This window comes from Oreochromis aureus, linkage group 2, assembly GCF_013358895.1.
Source record: "Oreochromis aureus strain Israel breed Guangdong linkage group 2, ZZ_aureus, whole genome shotgun sequence".
Classification (NCBI taxonomy): Eukaryota; Metazoa; Chordata; class Actinopteri; order Cichliformes; family Cichlidae; genus Oreochromis; species Oreochromis aureus.
Window position 1 is genome coordinate 8,073,578 of NC_052943.1, and position 15,783 is coordinate 8,089,360.

A 15,783-nucleotide genomic window follows, 5' to 3' on the forward strand; every position below is an offset into this window, starting at 1 on the left:
CACCAACACCCAGAATTCCCGGGGTTTAAATGAGCAAATTTACGAAAAACGACTTTTAGAAAAACAAACAGACAAAAACACCACTACTTAGCGCAGCAAGCTGAACACGAAGGGAAATATGAGAAATAATTTGAACAGAACAAAAAGCGCTGACGCTATCCTGCTGACCATTATTTTTCTGAAGTTCAACTTTGACCCTAATAAAAAGACGTTTCAGAAGAAAAGCATATTGATTTGGATGAATCGATAGATGGCATGGGATATGTGGCGTGATAAGTTTAATGATAATATCCGAGTGGTTAGTGAATTTAGTCAAAATATTACGTAGAACGGTATAACCTGGAATGTTTATACACAATTTAATGAAAATGTCCGAGTTTGCGTGGCGCTCCTGAACGCACCACCAGTTTAGTGTTGTGTGGATTGAGGACGTAGCTCAGACACTGCTTCATCCACTTCGGGCTCCTGACGCTTGCACCACAGTAGCTTGTTTACCTGCTGCCGTTTCATTTGAGCAAAAAAACAAAACAATGGAAGGACAAGTGTGCAACATCCAGGTGCTTCTTCGGGCTGCCGAGTTTCTAGAGAGAAGAGAGCGGGGTAAGCGCTTTATGTCAACTGTCAGCCTAGAGAGGGGAGTTGGTTGGTTATTGTTAAAACAACAATAAATCCGCAATAAACCGGCGGCAAGTATGCACCTACACATAACGTAGAAACATCATACCGCGCAGCTGTTTAAGTTTTAACCGGGATTCTAGGTGCAAGGTTATTTTTGGGCGGTGTTTTGCCATTTGACTCTGACCTACATATCGGTCGCATCTTTGTACTCAAAGGCGCCAATCTGGACCAGTTTGAAAATGAATCCGGGCGCCGCTGAGCGCTCGCTCCGGTGAATGAAAGGGGGGGGGGGGGGATGAGAAAACCCTATAAAGTATAACTTTCATTCATTGCTTACTAGCTGTAGACGCTATCCCGACTCTTTTTTTACGCGTGAGGTTGTAAGGCTGGTTGGATAAAAGCGAACAGATAGTGGATGATGGCGCCAAAAGCAAAATGTCCAGCTGATGACAGCAGTAAACTGCGTTCAGCCTCCTTTCCCTCACCTCCCCTACAGCACGGATGCTATATCACACTATAACTACGCCGTAATAAAGGTTGATTTGTCCCACCGGCATTCGCACATGTTAATATGAGGACACCTTTAACGTCGCAGCCAGTGTGCACTGTGATTTTGCCGGCGATTGTTGTGTAACACAGCTGTGATGTTTCTCCCTGCGCAGAGGCAGAACATGGGTATGCTTCTGTCCTGCCTCTCAGTCCAGCTCAGTCCGACAGGAGAAGCAAGCAGAAGAGCAAGAAGATATCTGCTGGTGGCAATAGGTGAATGCATTACATAACAAATAACTGACGACAGGGTGTGGCTCGGTGTGACTTTCAGTTTTGATAAGGCACTCTTTTAACCTTGAACACCTCTCACGCAGTAGCTGCTGAGTAGGAGTGCACTGTTGTGAATGTTTGACCAAACTGTCTGTTTGTTTACTTTGTTTGCAGGTCTGTTCACAATGAGCTGGAGAAAAACAGGTAATGGGCTTTTCTTTGTAATGCTACAGTAAAAGTTCATGTGTCAGATCAAGAGATTACAAACCCCAAAAAAAGAGGGAAGTATGGATTTGCAGCTTCACTTCTTTCTCATTGTGCTTTGCAGACGGGCACAGCTGAGGCGCTGTCTGGAGCAGCTGAAGAAGCAGGTCCCACTGTCGTCGGACTCGATGAGGAACACCACTCTGAACCTGCTGAGACGAGCCCAGCTTCACATAAAGGTGCGAGATGTCCGAATTTGCATTGAATCTGACTCGAGTTTGGTTTACTTGTCATCCCAGCCATGTTTAAAATGCGGTGCTTTTCTCAGGGCCACAATACGTGTTAAAAGGAGACCGCACAAGACAAAACAGAGAACAATGCTGAATCATGAAGTGGGGTAGCACTGTGGTGTGGTGGTTAGCACTGCTGCCTCACAGCAAGAATATCCTGTGTTTAAATCCAGCCTCTCTGTGTGCAGTTTGCATGTTCCCCCTCTGTCTATGTGCTCTCTGTGGGTAGTTCGGCTTACTCCCAAAGTCCAAAGACATGCACGTAATTGGTGTTTCTAAAGTTAAGCACTTAAATTAGTCAAGAACATGAAATATTCTGAATATATATGAATACTGTGTGTATAGAAAGTGGCTTGTTTTGTGCATGTTACAGAGCTTTTAGCAATCTCAATTTTTGCTTTTGCCTGTACTGTTTATCCTTTCTTCATTGCTCTGCTCCTGCACCTTTTTCCTGTTCAGAAGCTGCAAGAGCAGGATGAGCGTGCAGAGCAGCTGAAGGACCGTCTGCGCTGGGAGCAGCAAGAGCTGCGGGTTCGGCTGGAGCAGCTGCAGAGGGGCACGGAGAGGATGAGGAATGACAGCCAGGGGTCGACCATGTCCTCCGAGAGGTCGGACTCAGACAGAGGTAAGCCCCTCGGGTCTTTTTATTTCACGTTCAAATTATTTCAGTTCTAGTAGGAGCTGGCCGTCTCCTCAAAGGCAAATTGCAAGTTCAAGTTTAATGTGACGAGCGAAGTTTGCCGTATTTCTGCTGATGGATCGGATCTGTGCTCGGGTTTGTTGCAGAGGATGTGGAGGTTGATGTGGAGAGCATTGTGTTTGTGGACTCTGATGGACTGAGCATTACGCACACCGGCGCGGACCACTGTTACTCCAGCCTGGAAAAGGCCTGGCTATGACGGCGGTACACGAGTGGTAACTGATTTATTGTCACCGAACGGACAGGAAGAGGAGAAAAACATTCCAAAAACAAAGGACGGGGGAGAATGGAGGAAGATGTTACTGTACAACTGAACATATTTTTTTGGCATTCTCTTGACAGCACACGTCGGACAAACAGCTAAAAGCTAACCTTTGGTTATGAATGAGAGGTGTCCATTTGCACTGAATAGCAGTAAAATTCACTGGGCCGTGTCGTCACCAAACACATACTCATGTGTATTCTAGCATCAGTCATTAATGCAATTTTCCCCGAAAGCCATGAGGTGTCAAACTTCGAATCATTCATGCAGCTCTAATAATTCACTTTTTTAAGGGCTTTTATTCTAAACTTTTAACTTATTCTTTACTACAGAATGTCTGTACTGAATTCTGCCTTAAATCAGATCTGGTTTAGTATGCTATTAAGCTTTTACCTAGCACTAAGCTTATATCTCAGTATGCCACGTTTAGCATGCACTTAAACATTAATCTGTGCTATGTCGGGGGGGGGTTTGTGTTTGTGTCCTATTGTATATCTAAGTGCAGTCATATACTTTGCTCCTTTTTATTCTATTGCACATAATGTCCAAATGTTGCACTTGTTTTGTCTCAAAAAGATTTGAAAGCAGCAAACAGAAGCAGGTCATATTTGCACATCGACATCAGGAAAATTCAGTAACATTGCCAAATATGAATTAGTTCACAATTTAAGAACTTAAAACTGTGAGAGGAGCACTTGGGAGCTGCTTACGGAGACCTAATGGCAGTTTTATTCACTGCTAATGTTTCCTAGAAGTCTTTCCTACCTTCACTTGTGCATTTATCAGTTAAATTGTTAATTATGCATATAACAAATTCACCAGTCAGGTAGGCAGTTTGTACTTTTAATGATTATGTAGTTGATGCTCTATTACATATTCATTTCTGTGTATTCAGTAGGGGTCGACCTATATTTTTTGGTTTCAAAGACACCGATAACAGATATTTGAAACTTTTAGATAAACCTAACACTTTGCTGAAATGCCGGTGTGCACGCTATGGCTACATAAACTATGAATTTGTTTTAGTAAATTGCATCAATGTAAAAACAAACAAACAAAAGGTGCATCGTTTGATTTTTTCAGTGTAACTGGGAAAATCGCCGTGCTTGTAGTCATAGAAACACATCATAACATTGCAGTGTTTATTGCAACTTCTGCAATATGTGCTGCTTCAGCATGGAAACACAGCTCTGCTCTGCAGCAGGTGCCGGGAGCTGCTCCAAGCCTGCAACTGCACTACTCTGTAACATCGGTGTTGATGGGCTGTTATTTATGAGCCATGTTCAAACACACAGAAGAGGTGACTGCATCAGAGTCGGCGCGGCTCATTTACAGTTTATCTTCAAAGGCCTTGAAACTCTGAACACTGGTCGACCCCTAGTATTTAATAACTTAAGGTGCTTTCCACCCCCTCAATTCACTTTTGTATATGCAAGAGGCCTTATTACTTTATCCGTCTCTCCACCCAGTAATATTATGTAGCATTTTTGTACTGATGTAAGCTTCCTTTTTTTAATGAATAAATATTTTCTGTATTTATTTGCTGTTGTGTTTGTGATTAGTCATTTTAGAGGTAAAAATCCATTCACACCTAACTCAAGCAGGGCTGGTGCACAGACAGACTTGACAGACAGCACTGTGATTAGAAAGACAATGTCAATTTATTGACAAGCTGATAGAGTAAGGACACATTTTTGCATGGGTTGCATCACCAGAGCTAAACTGAATGTACAGTTCAAGGTAGCTTTTGCGCCTTTTTTTTTTTTTTTTTTTAAATGCACAGTCACAATTCAAGTTTTCAGAGATTTCTTGTTGAGCAATGACACCAACCGTACCAAACTTTCTTCAGTCCAACTTGAGGCAAGGAGATGATCAGCTGCAGTAATGCGATTCAAGTGTTGTAGAGCGAACTAAACCAGCAACTGATTGCAAGATTAAATAAAACGCTCAGATGAAACCAATCATAAACGAGAATGCCTTAATCACAAATTCGGAGTGACCTTATCTACTGGATAAGAAGCTGTATAGACAACGTGACTTGCTTTAGACGAGGCATACTCAAAGGAACGGAGTTTAAAAAAAACAAACAAAAAACAAGACAATGGGCACGACTGGAGCAAAGGTCGAACAACAGCTTCACAATCATTTTATGGCAGCGCCAGCAATAACCAACCATTCCTGTCTAAGATCTGCGTCTCTGGTAAATACTGAGGTGTTGTGGCGTAGATACGCTCGGCAATATATTTATAGTGCGGCATGAAGAGGGAGGCAGGAACAGGCTGTTTAACCCAGCTCAGGTCTTTTATGGTCCACCCACCATTTCAGTTGGATGCGCCCTCACAGAGGTCTCTAACCATGACTGGGATCGGTGAGTTCTGCTGCAGAAAGACTTTATTAGTGTAGCTTGTCACACGTATTGTTTCTTCTGGGCATGTGAGGCGAGGTCTTTGGCTTTCTCTTTAGCAGCCAGCGCCGTCTCTCTCGCCCTCTCTGTAGCCGTCTCTGCTAAAGTTCTCGATGGAGTTTCACCTACACGGGGACAAAACACAGCTCTTCATTGGATTCATCCAGGTTTTCGTGCCTAAGCAGCTAACACTTCCAATTACTACTATAATCAGTTTTTCATGAAAAAAAGCAACAGTCACCTTTATTTTTGAAGCATATGCAGTTCCATGCACGAATTACTGATGTTATTATATTATGCTGCTCAGAAAAAAATCAATAAATAAAAGGGAGAGACACTTGATCACCACAGTTTAACACAGAGTCGGTTAAACTTATTAGGAAGCATAAACCACTCTGACTCCATTTAACCTGCTTTGGGGTAAATGAAAGCGACAACAGGTAAAGCGGGAGGCAATGAGAAGGCAATCATCAAAAAGAGAGTAGTTCTGCAAGGTGATGACCACAGACCATTGTTCTCACCTTTTCCCCGACTGATTTTTCTCTAACTTTACGTTTTCTTTGTGTCACTAGTCACTACTGAGACAATAGCTGCAGTCCATTCAGCATATACAGGTAGTTCAGTTCCTCCAGGATGACACACCCATACATGCCATTGCAAGAAGGGTTGCTGTGTCTCCCAGGGCCATCCACCCCAGCAGCGGCACCACTATCTGCCTCTCTGTGTGAGGAGGAACATGCAGAGGTCTGCCAGAGCACTAAAGAATGAGCTCCAGAGGGCTACGCGTGTTAATCTCAACGGACTCCATGAGGTCCCAGTGTCTTTAAGTGGGACCTGTGCCAGCAGACCAATGCCATGCAGCCTCCGATAGTGCCAATTCTCTTCAAAGAAGGACGCAAATTGACACGGAGTCCATGTGACAAGCATAAAGGAGTCTGGAGATGCTGGGAAGCACTACATCGCCTGTGGCTCACAATTCTTCTGCCACTCCAGCAGCACAGTGTTGGTGTGTGAGCACAAATCCTGCTAAAGGACGTTGGGCTCCAATCCTCATGTGTTACACTGAGGAGATCAAGTGTTCCCTGAAGTTTTTTGAGCAGTTTGAACCCATTTGGAAAACCCATATTAACATAAACCACAAACTTAAATAGGAATTAAATGGGAGTAAGTATTCTAAAAATAATTTACCTTGCATTTTGGCAAGCACATACTCGAAGCCTTTCATTGTTTTTGTCACACCGGTCTTGAATCTTGCGAGCCCAAATTCCTGGAAGGTGAAAAACAAAGTTATAAAAGATAGAGGCATGAGGCATAACAACACATGACTCACATCCTCACATATGGGCTGTCAACAACTACTATAATTCTGTGTCATAAGTCATTTACTACTTCAGGTCCTGGCAGACAGCTTCAGCTGCTCAGCTGTTGCATCTTAACACTGTATTATGTTTCTAAATACAGAACAAATGCAAGGTGGGCGAGTGTTACTCTCGGTCACCCCCGACTACTTTCCCTCAGCTGTTTTGTAGCGCAGCACTCTGCTTTACTCCACTGACCTGAATAGCTCTAGAGAGCCCGTAGACATTGGAGGAGATCCAAGCTTCTCTCTTAATCTCGGTCCAGCTGCCATTCTCAGGGTTAATTCTGTAGTGACACCGCTCTTCAACAGACTGCCAGCGAGAAAAAACAAAAGCAAAATGAGCCAAAGGTACCACTTTGTGCACTGCTGATGAATGCTGCTTAAGGCACACAAACGCCAATGTACCATTAGGCGAGCGTGGCTGATGTTCCATGTGAGCGTGGTCATGGTCCTTTTCTGAGGGTCCACGATGGAGTCCTCGATGATGTATGCCGAGCTGGCCATGTGCTTTGGAAGGTAGCGCTCCATCCAGCGAGGGGCACGGCTAGTTTTGGTCAAAAGACGTCTGGAAATGAGGCAGTTGGTTGGGGTAACCTCTCGGAAAATGATATCTTCAGTCAAGACATGGTTACTGTGAAAGAAGAAGAAGGAGGATGGATGGATTAAGATGACGTGAAATCTCTATGCAAGGATTATTTAGGTTTATGATCCTGAAAAATCTCTATTTTTGCTTCAGTTCAATAAGACGTTGTTTTTAATCCACACACAAGTTCAAAATCTAAATATATTACATTTAAACATTCTATGAAACACTGACAAACACTGAAATACTAAACTAGACATTGTATTTTTAGCTTGACAAGAGCTATTAAGCTTTAATGAAATGGACAAACTGATGATTCAATTAAAAGCACAACTAACATTTGCTTTCACACTCATTGTGACTTGACTAAGGTGATTTTTTCCCCTTTCTTTATTACCCAACTGGTAGTTCGGTTGGTAAAAATGGCAGAATGGTGAAGAAACTGAGCTATTTAGAAACTGCTTGGACCCCTAAAGTATTATTACTTTTTTTTAAAAAAATTTTTTTTATCTCCATTTAATTTTTATGTGAACAATCTTCAGCAGAAAATTGGCAAGATAAAGTCAAAAATGTGCATTTCCTGAAAATTTCCAGGACCTTCCACTTAACCATCTCAGTAGATGAGTGCTAAGATGTAATCTAGTCATGTTGTTCTTGTAATCTAAAACTAAAAAGAGATGTAAAAAAAATCTTGTTCACTGAAGTAATAACAACAAAAATGTTCATAATAATAACAACAAATAGACTTTAGATAAAAACAAAGATGAACCAAGTGGAAAAAATGCAGTGGGTATACACAAACGATCCTATGCATCAGCAGAACAAACATGAGGAAGTGTTGGTGAATATACTTATCAAGTCTGGGAGGTATACGCGACTGTAAGTCACATGACTTCTCTGAGCATTGTGTTTGTAAAACAGAATGTCTCAAAAGTTGTCTCATAAGAAACTAAAGTGAAACAAAAGTGAATTCACCGATCATCACAACATGACACCGTATCATATTTATGCTAAAAAAAATGTTTAAACTGGAGTGTTTACTGAACATTTGGATACATAAAATATGTGTTTTTAATTTGTATCATTTTTTTCTATATCTATATATCGGTTTGTTTATCTTAAACAAAAACATATGAAGTGGAAGTTTAACAAAAAAAAAAAAAAAAAAATCACACTGATGATGTCGCAGTCTCAAAACACTTGGCGTTTAAGCGTACAGATTAGGAAAACTATGATAATGCAGACTATATTCCATCCCTGTGTCTTTGTCTCCTTTTTTCTCTTTCCTCTCCCTCCCACCAACTAGCAATGGCAGAAGAACCTGGACCTGTTAGTCTCTTCCTGTTAAACTGGAGTTCTTCCAGTGCTTACAGAAAGAGGCAATCAGCTGGGTTTGGACTTTGACTCTAAAATTGTAGGATCTTAACATTGCAAGGTGACTTTTTGTTGCCATATTGGGTTCAGTTAACAATCCATTAAAAAAAATTACAACAGGTTATAAGAAAGATGTTTGATACGAATGTGTATCCACACATAAACCCCTACCCTCACCTGTAAGGGTTGGGATATCGTTGCCAGAAAGCAACACAGACTTGGTCCCAGGTGTTTTTTAGCAGACCTGCACAGCAGAAATATTTCACCATTGTTCCCTTGGTTTACCCTGCAAACACACAGAACAAACAGAGCGTGATAGTTAGCCAGATGTGTTCAGATAACTTTCAGATGACAAATCAGGACGAAACTGTAAATAGCGGTGTCAATGTGATAAAACAACTCAGCGATGACGACCCTTATATATACATGTTCCAAAATAAATCCAAGCTATTGGTGTTTTCAGCTAAACGCTACAACCACAGGTGTCAAGTTCAATAAACACCTGAAGGTAAACACTATAGCTTCACCTTTAACACCTTTTACCTCACAACTCCAGCTGTGTCCACTGTGTCTCGTCGCATGACTGACAACAAATAATGTAAGTCTCATTACGACCGCAGACTGTGAAATATTTCAACAATGAAAGGCCTAACGTGAGATAAAACACTGCTGTCCTGTTTTATCACGTCCGCACTCTTTAGCTTCCCCTTTAGCATAGCCTAGCATGAGGCAAGCCACATGAATGAATGGCACAGCGTATCCCAGAAAATTCTACTACCGACATTCAAAAAGCAAATTTTTTAGGGTCAGCTCAGATGAAAAGGTGATTACCTGCACGGCGATACCATTTACAAAATGAGAATTTGCATTTTACGCTCCTATCGGGAAGAATTTCACCGCGGATAAAGTCCGAAATTCATGTCAAACGTAACTGGAACAAGAAGGAAGGTCAAACGCGACGCTATATCCGGTTAGGTGGGGCGTGTGCAACGCCTGCTTGGGACACTAGAGGGCAGCAGGTGACCGTGCAAGACGCCACAGAAGAGTCTCAAAGTGTGACTTCCTGTCTGAAGTTAATAATGACGTGTGAGGGGGGAATTTTGAATGCAGTTCTCTCAGTTCTCAACAACTGGATCTGGCATCTTTAGGACTCCCTGAACAAATGTGCATCCCAGAATCCCAAATAATGTGTTCCAGTTTAAAAAAGAAAAGTGTCCACACGTCCACTGCAATGGTGTCTGATGTAACGGATACAAGCTGAGTGCTGTTCTGCTGGTTGTACTGATAGCGCTGCAAAAAATTCCTGGCACAACTTCACTTGCTTCCAAGGTGCATATAGAGGATGAAAGAATTCACAAAGCAGGAACTCCAGCGACACTTGAGGGAAGATGAACAACTTTAATAATTGACCATCGCGTTTCGGCCTTCATCAGGGTCATCCTGACCAACGCGTTTCATCAGGTCATCCTGACCCTGATGAAGGCCACAAGCCGAAACGCGTTGGTCAATTATTAAAGTTGTTCATCTTCCCTCAAGTGTCGCTGGAGTTCCTGCTTTGTACTGATAGCGCTCACAGCTCTCATAATAATTTACAGGACTAAAAAGGGATATAGGTCAAACAAGGGAATAAAACAGCAATGTGGGTGTCAGGAGCCAGTAATGCGAGAGCAATGGGTATTTTCTCTGCTGTATAATGAATCACAACGTGTAGGCCACATACAAATGCTTCACTGGATTCACTTGACCCACTTATTTTTTTTTTTCTATTTCAAAATAAACAAAAAAAATATGTGAAGGGCTCATAAAAATGTGACTTGCACTAAAAAAAGATCTCCTATCCACCCCTTTTAATTTTCACTTGAATATTTCAACAATCAGGTTTACCATACATGCGGGGAGTCCCTGCATGCTGCCATTGTTCAGTACATTTTCATACTATGTCACAGAAGAATATGACAGCCATTTACCATTTACTTGACTTACTTATATTTATCCAAGCCTGGATCTCTTTATTTGACAAGGACATGCACAAAACATAGTTTCTCCCCATAGTCAGATCAGGTCCAGGATTTGCATGTGTAATAGGGGCTCATTATGTCTACCAAGAGGCGCTGCGGTTGATTAAATGTTCCTGTGTTCATTAAACAGTCAACAAAGGGCACTTTATCAGCACTGCAATAAATGTAGAATCACACATTCTGACTTCTTCCAAAAGTGTTTCTTTTTTCTAAGAAATCTGCGAAGCAGCTGGCTGCATTTTGTGCTAAAGACATCAATAAGACGCTGCTCTCGCTCCACAGAGTCCCATTCCTCTGGAAACAGGGTCCCGCTGCTTCATCCAATCAGGAACAGCTGGTTGCCAGGTGAGGACAATTAACTTCCTGTTTGGACAGTAATGTATCGATCGCCTCCTCTGGATTCCTTGAACTAGGGTTGAATGTTACGCTGCCAGAACACTTATAATTAATCCAGAATGTAGCAGTTGGATTAATTAGCTGAAAACCATCCAGATAATTTTTGAGCAGACACCAAGTAGAAAAAAAAAACAGGTGTGAAAAATGAAACTCTCACTGTCACAGTAATAACAGTCTTCCCTTCAGACTGTGTCATAAATTTGGACATAACAAACGAAAGAAAGCTCCTCATTTTACACAAGAACACATTATACACTGTACCAAGTTAAATAACACCTAAGTAAACACCTTAAACACATTTCTTAATAGGTTTGACGACTGTTGTTTTTACTAGTGCTGTTAGCAAAGGAAAGAAGAACTTCACATGAAGCAATTTGCATGCAAAGCTTTGGGTCTTCTCCAGTGACACAGATACTCAAGATCAAACCGTTAAAGTAAAAAAAAAGGCTACTTTTTGAAAGACAAGCACCAACGGAGCAGAGGGGCGCGCATACGTTCATATTCTACAGATGCTTTGAAACGTGCAAATCAAGTCACACAGCAGTGGGAGGGTGTCCGCCGTTACGGCCGTTGAGAGTCGTCCTCCTCAAGGAGCGAGTCCTGAATGAGCCTTCCAGGTGGAAAGTATCCGGCTTGTCTTCGCACCGGAACACCATGAGGAAGCCATTCCTGTAGTTTTTATTCATCCACCCGTACAGGAGAGGGTTGGTAAAAGTTGAACACATAGCCACAATGTGGAACACGGTGTATATTAATTTATACTCCTCGAGCCTGAGCACCAGGTCCAGGTCGATGGCCAGCTGAAAGGCATGGAAGGGCAGCCAGCAGATGGCAAACACCACCACCACAAGCGCCAGCATCTTTGTGGTCTTTTTGCGACGGTTGATGCTGTCGTTGCGGCTTGATGGGCTGATGTGATTTCTCAGTTTGACCCAGATGCAGATGTAGGCGTAACTGATGATGGCTAGAGGAATGATATACTGCAGGAGCAGCATTGAGAGGCTGAAGATGAGCCCATCCCTGCTGGTCACTTGGGGCCACTTCTCAGTGCAGACGGGAAAGCGCCGGTTGATGGACGGGATCTCTTCATAGCGGAACTCTCTGAAGATGGCGAGGGGTGCTGCCAGGACAGCAGACACAGTCCAGGTGAATGCCATGATGAGGAAGCTCGAGTGCCACGTGAGGCGCATTCCGAGGTGGAACACGATGCAGCGATAGCGCTCCAGAGCTATGACAGTCATGGTGAGGATGGATACGTGCACACTCAGAGCCTGGGCAAAGGGCACCATGTGGCACAACACAGCCCCAAATGTCCACTCTTCTAGAAGAGTGTAAACCAGAGTGAAGGGCAAACAGAAGGTGTTCACGAGAAGGTCTGCCAGGGCCAGGTTAGCTATGAAGAAGTTGGTGACTGTTCGCATGTTTCTGTAGCGAACTATCATGTAGATGACGAGAGCATTGCCCAGCAGCCCCAGCAGGATGATAAGCGAGTAAGCTGTGATCAGGCTGATCTGGACTCCAAGGTGCTTGATGATGTCAGTGTGGTATCCAGGCTGGTGCAAGCCCATGCTGTCGTTAAGCAGAAACAAGGGATCGGTTTCTCCAGCCTCCTCTTCTCCCGTGCTGTTGGATATGTCCGGTGGGCTCATTTTGGAAGATGCTAGATCAAGGCTGACTTTACACCTGAGCAGAGAAAACAGAAAATAACTGTTTAAGAGAATATCCCATCAGAGGTCTCAGATTTCTCATGAGGCCTGATCAGCATTTCTTGAACTCTTACCTCCAGGATGTACATCAATTAAGCCCTCACAGACTTCTCATGCCAGATACATGCACACTGGTGTTTACACACCACTCTGTATTTAAATATTAGTTATTATTCATCTCTGGCTCTCTTCCAGAGCATGTTTTTTGTCCTGTCTTTCTCCCTTCACCCCAAAGCGGTCACAGCTCCCTGAGCCTGGTTCTGGTGAGATATTGTCCTCTTATAAGGGAGTTTTTCCTTCCCACTGTCAAAAAGTGCTTTCTCAGAGGGGGTTGTCTGGCTACTGAGGTTTTTTCTGTATTATTGTAGACTCTTTACCTTACAATATAAAGCATGCTAAGCATTTTGTAAATAAAATAAGTCAAATTGAATTGGATACTGGCAGTATAGCTATGGGAATCTGAACATTAGAGCTCTTTGATCAAGTGTCGAGGTGTGTTACTCTTCTACGTCCATTTGTTTCGTGTCTTTTATACGCTGTAATACCTTCTGTCACTCACAGAAGTGAACTGCAGACATTGCTGTCAGTGTATTGGGACAGAGAAGGGGCATTATTAGTGATGCATTGTACTTCAAACCATGTCTTATATTTTAAGAGGGTGTTTTCAATGCTCTGCAATGCAAGAGAGCTAAAATCCAACTTTCTTAAAAAACATGGCTCCACAGTTATTTGTTTGTTCCCTTTATATATCGCCTGCAAATGCCACTCTGATATTAAAGACATGTAGTGTTTAACCAAAGGATAATGAAACACTGCAATTTAGTAGATATGAGATGCCTCTAATTCGTACGTCCTCATTATTAGAACAATTGTCCACGACTGTGTCAAGGAGGTAAATGTTCTGAAAAAGTAAGAAAATTAAACATGAATTTTAATGAATAGATCGACAGTTACAATCAACTGAAGAACGGCTTGTTTTGTAGCAGCTTCTTGAAAGCCCTATGCAAAAATAGAACCAGATATCACGAGCTATTTACTGTGGAATATCTTTGTCTGTGCTGTGCAAAAAAACATACTTTTTTCTAAGAGACATGAAAACCTGTACTATTAGAAAGAATAAAGAAAACATGATGGAGGAAGCAGTGAGATCAAGAGTGAGTCAGTTCAAAGCTGCATCATTAGAGTTGCAGGCAGGTTGCATGCATAGTCTGAATCTTATAAAGGGAACATTGTGTTTTTGTGCTTAACATTAAACAACCTTAGATAAGTAAACATATTCTGTAGTTCATCATCTTGTCATTTATGGCAGTTTACCTGCGTACAGCCAAGAGCCGCTGCTGAGTGCAGACAGTGCATGTTGTAATGACATGTATAACTACAGCTGCAGCTTGGCTCTTAAAGGATAAAAGCCAAGTCTCATCCTTATTAGGCAAATGCATGTAGATTGCATTATGTTGTGTTAACCACAATAAGATGCTTTGAGGAAATCCATTTCCTAGAGATTCTCAATCATAAAACCTGGACCTGCCCTTATGGGCCTGATTAAGCTTTGCAAATTTTATTGATTTTTATTTTATTTTATTTTTTGTGGCCAACACTTAATGCTTAAAGTTTTCTGAGACAAACCAGGTCACCCTTTAGTGAGAGGTCATCTCTTTGGTGACAGACACTCTTTGATTTCTCGGGGGATCCAGCCTATTTCCTGAAAACCACTAGAAAGACTATCTTTCACTGACATCATCGCTTTTTCTACGATTTTACTAAAACAGTAAAACAGTGGAGCCAATGGCATTTGGAAGCATTGTGTTCTCGCCCATAATGTTACGGTTAAACTAAAGGTATTGCATTGCAGATGTGACGTGTCTCCAAGCTCCTGCACAATTCCCTGAGATTTGAAACCATTCATACGTGTCGGTTCCTTGAAATATCAGCGGTGAAGAGAAAACAGAGACTCAAGGACATCGGACAAAAGAACCTATAGTTGACTGATTTGTAAGATGCCTCGAAATCCATATGTAGGGATCACCGAAGATGTGATCATGGTGCTACAACAGGTGTTGCAGTGCCAGTAACCCGAGGAACATGAAAACCCTGCCTCGACCCCTCTGGTACACACCGCTGCACCAGGCAGGTTAAGCCATGCACTTTATAAAGCATTATTTACCCTTTTTTGTTCAATGATAGGAGCCTTGTGCCACTACACCTGCTCGATCAAACATCCTCAGCACAACCGGATTCAATTCAAGCAAACTCTACATATTATTACCAAATAATAACGAGGCGATTTATTTCTAATTGAGTTTGCATCGGTGCGTAATTTGTGCCATTTTGTTCAACTTACTCAGCAGTGCGCATTCAAACATCTCCAACTGAGCTTTGAGAGATTAGTTAACCGACTTGACAGGTGCAAAACGTCTCTCTCCAACGCAAAGAGTCTCAGGTACGCAGTCTGGACTCTTTTCATCCAGCACGTTTTCTTTTATCCAAATTACGCACATTTCATAGTTCCATCAGCTACAGGTTACGCTGTCACAAAAGAGCAGAGAAATCATGTCTTGCACCTCATAGGGGGAGTCCATGTATGTCCCACAACTATAGCTTCGCAATATCCATTTTAAGTCTATCCACACATTAATCGACTCACCTGTCCCCCTATATCTCCTTTGTGCAAACGTGTCTTCACCGGAGAGTGTCATGAAACAAGTGGGAAAAAATCTCGAAGCTCCTCCCAGCGTGCAGCGCCTGGTGCGCATCTTGTGGCTCGACTGTTTTGTGTGTTCCTCAGTCAGGTTTACAGGGTTCAGTGTAAGCCTCCACATCTGTGCCAGCCTGCCAGAGACAGAGGCTGGAGATCTGCGCAGGGTTTGCGCTTTGCAAATCACACTTTTTTTTGTAATATTCGGCATTTATTTTATTTTCTTTCACCAGGCAAAGAACTCAAATAAAACACCACAAAGCATCCTTTAAAGTGCCAAAGCACACTCAGGCTACGTCACTGGGTTTGCCAAATTCATCTCCAATGTTATTTCATTTAGTTCCTGCCAAGCATTCCGTTTTCCCTTCCTCGAAGCTTTGCCCTTGTTCATGTGCACAATATTTGATGAACTTT

The 15,783-nt window shown here is 42.3% G+C and overlaps 3 protein-coding genes across 4 annotated transcripts; 1 reads left to right on the forward strand and 2 right to left on the reverse strand.

Annotated features, from left to right (window-relative positions):
* The first annotated feature begins 430 nt into the window (after positions 1-430).
* On the forward strand, positions 431-4,372 carry mxd3 (MAX dimerization protein 3). The gene is made up of 6 exons (XM_031745206.2): positions 431-600; positions 1,281-1,380; positions 1,552-1,581; positions 1,706-1,820; positions 2,331-2,496; positions 2,658-4,372. Exons 1-6 carry the CDS (start codon positions 531-533, stop codon positions 2,768-2,770), a joined length of 594 nt encoding a protein of 197 aa, XP_031601066.1. The 5' UTR covers positions 431-530; the 3' UTR covers positions 2,771-4,372.
* A 103-nt stretch (positions 4,373-4,475) lies between these two features.
* On the reverse strand, positions 4,476-9,528 carry prelid1a (PRELI domain containing 1a). Its single transcript, XM_031745311.2, has 6 exons — positions 9,386-9,528; positions 8,732-8,840; positions 7,003-7,228; positions 6,794-6,907; positions 6,426-6,504; positions 4,476-5,362 (listed from the first exon to the last, which is right to left on the reverse strand). Exons 2-6 carry the CDS (start codon positions 8,821-8,823, stop codon positions 5,241-5,243), a joined length of 633 nt encoding a protein of 210 aa, XP_031601171.1. The 5' UTR covers positions 8,824-8,840; positions 9,386-9,528; the 3' UTR covers positions 4,476-5,240.
* Positions 9,529-10,398: 870 nt separating this feature from the next.
* Positions 10,399-15,438, reverse strand: npy7r (neuropeptide Y receptor Y7). Of its 2 annotated transcripts, none has more exons than XM_031745144.2 (2): positions 15,319-15,438; positions 10,399-12,651 (listed from the first exon to the last, which is right to left on the reverse strand). In XM_031745144.2, exon 2 carries the CDS (start codon positions 12,615-12,617, stop codon positions 11,502-11,504), a length of 1,116 nt encoding a protein of 371 aa, XP_031601004.1. In that variant the 5' UTR covers positions 12,618-12,651; positions 15,319-15,438; the 3' UTR covers positions 10,399-11,501. The 2 variants fall into 2 exon arrangements, with proteins under 2 accessions (XP_031601004.1, XP_039478645.1); XM_039622711.1 differs by lacking the exon at positions 15,319-15,438 and adding an exon at positions 15,016-15,166.
* Between the last annotated feature and the right edge of the window lie 345 nt (positions 15,439-15,783).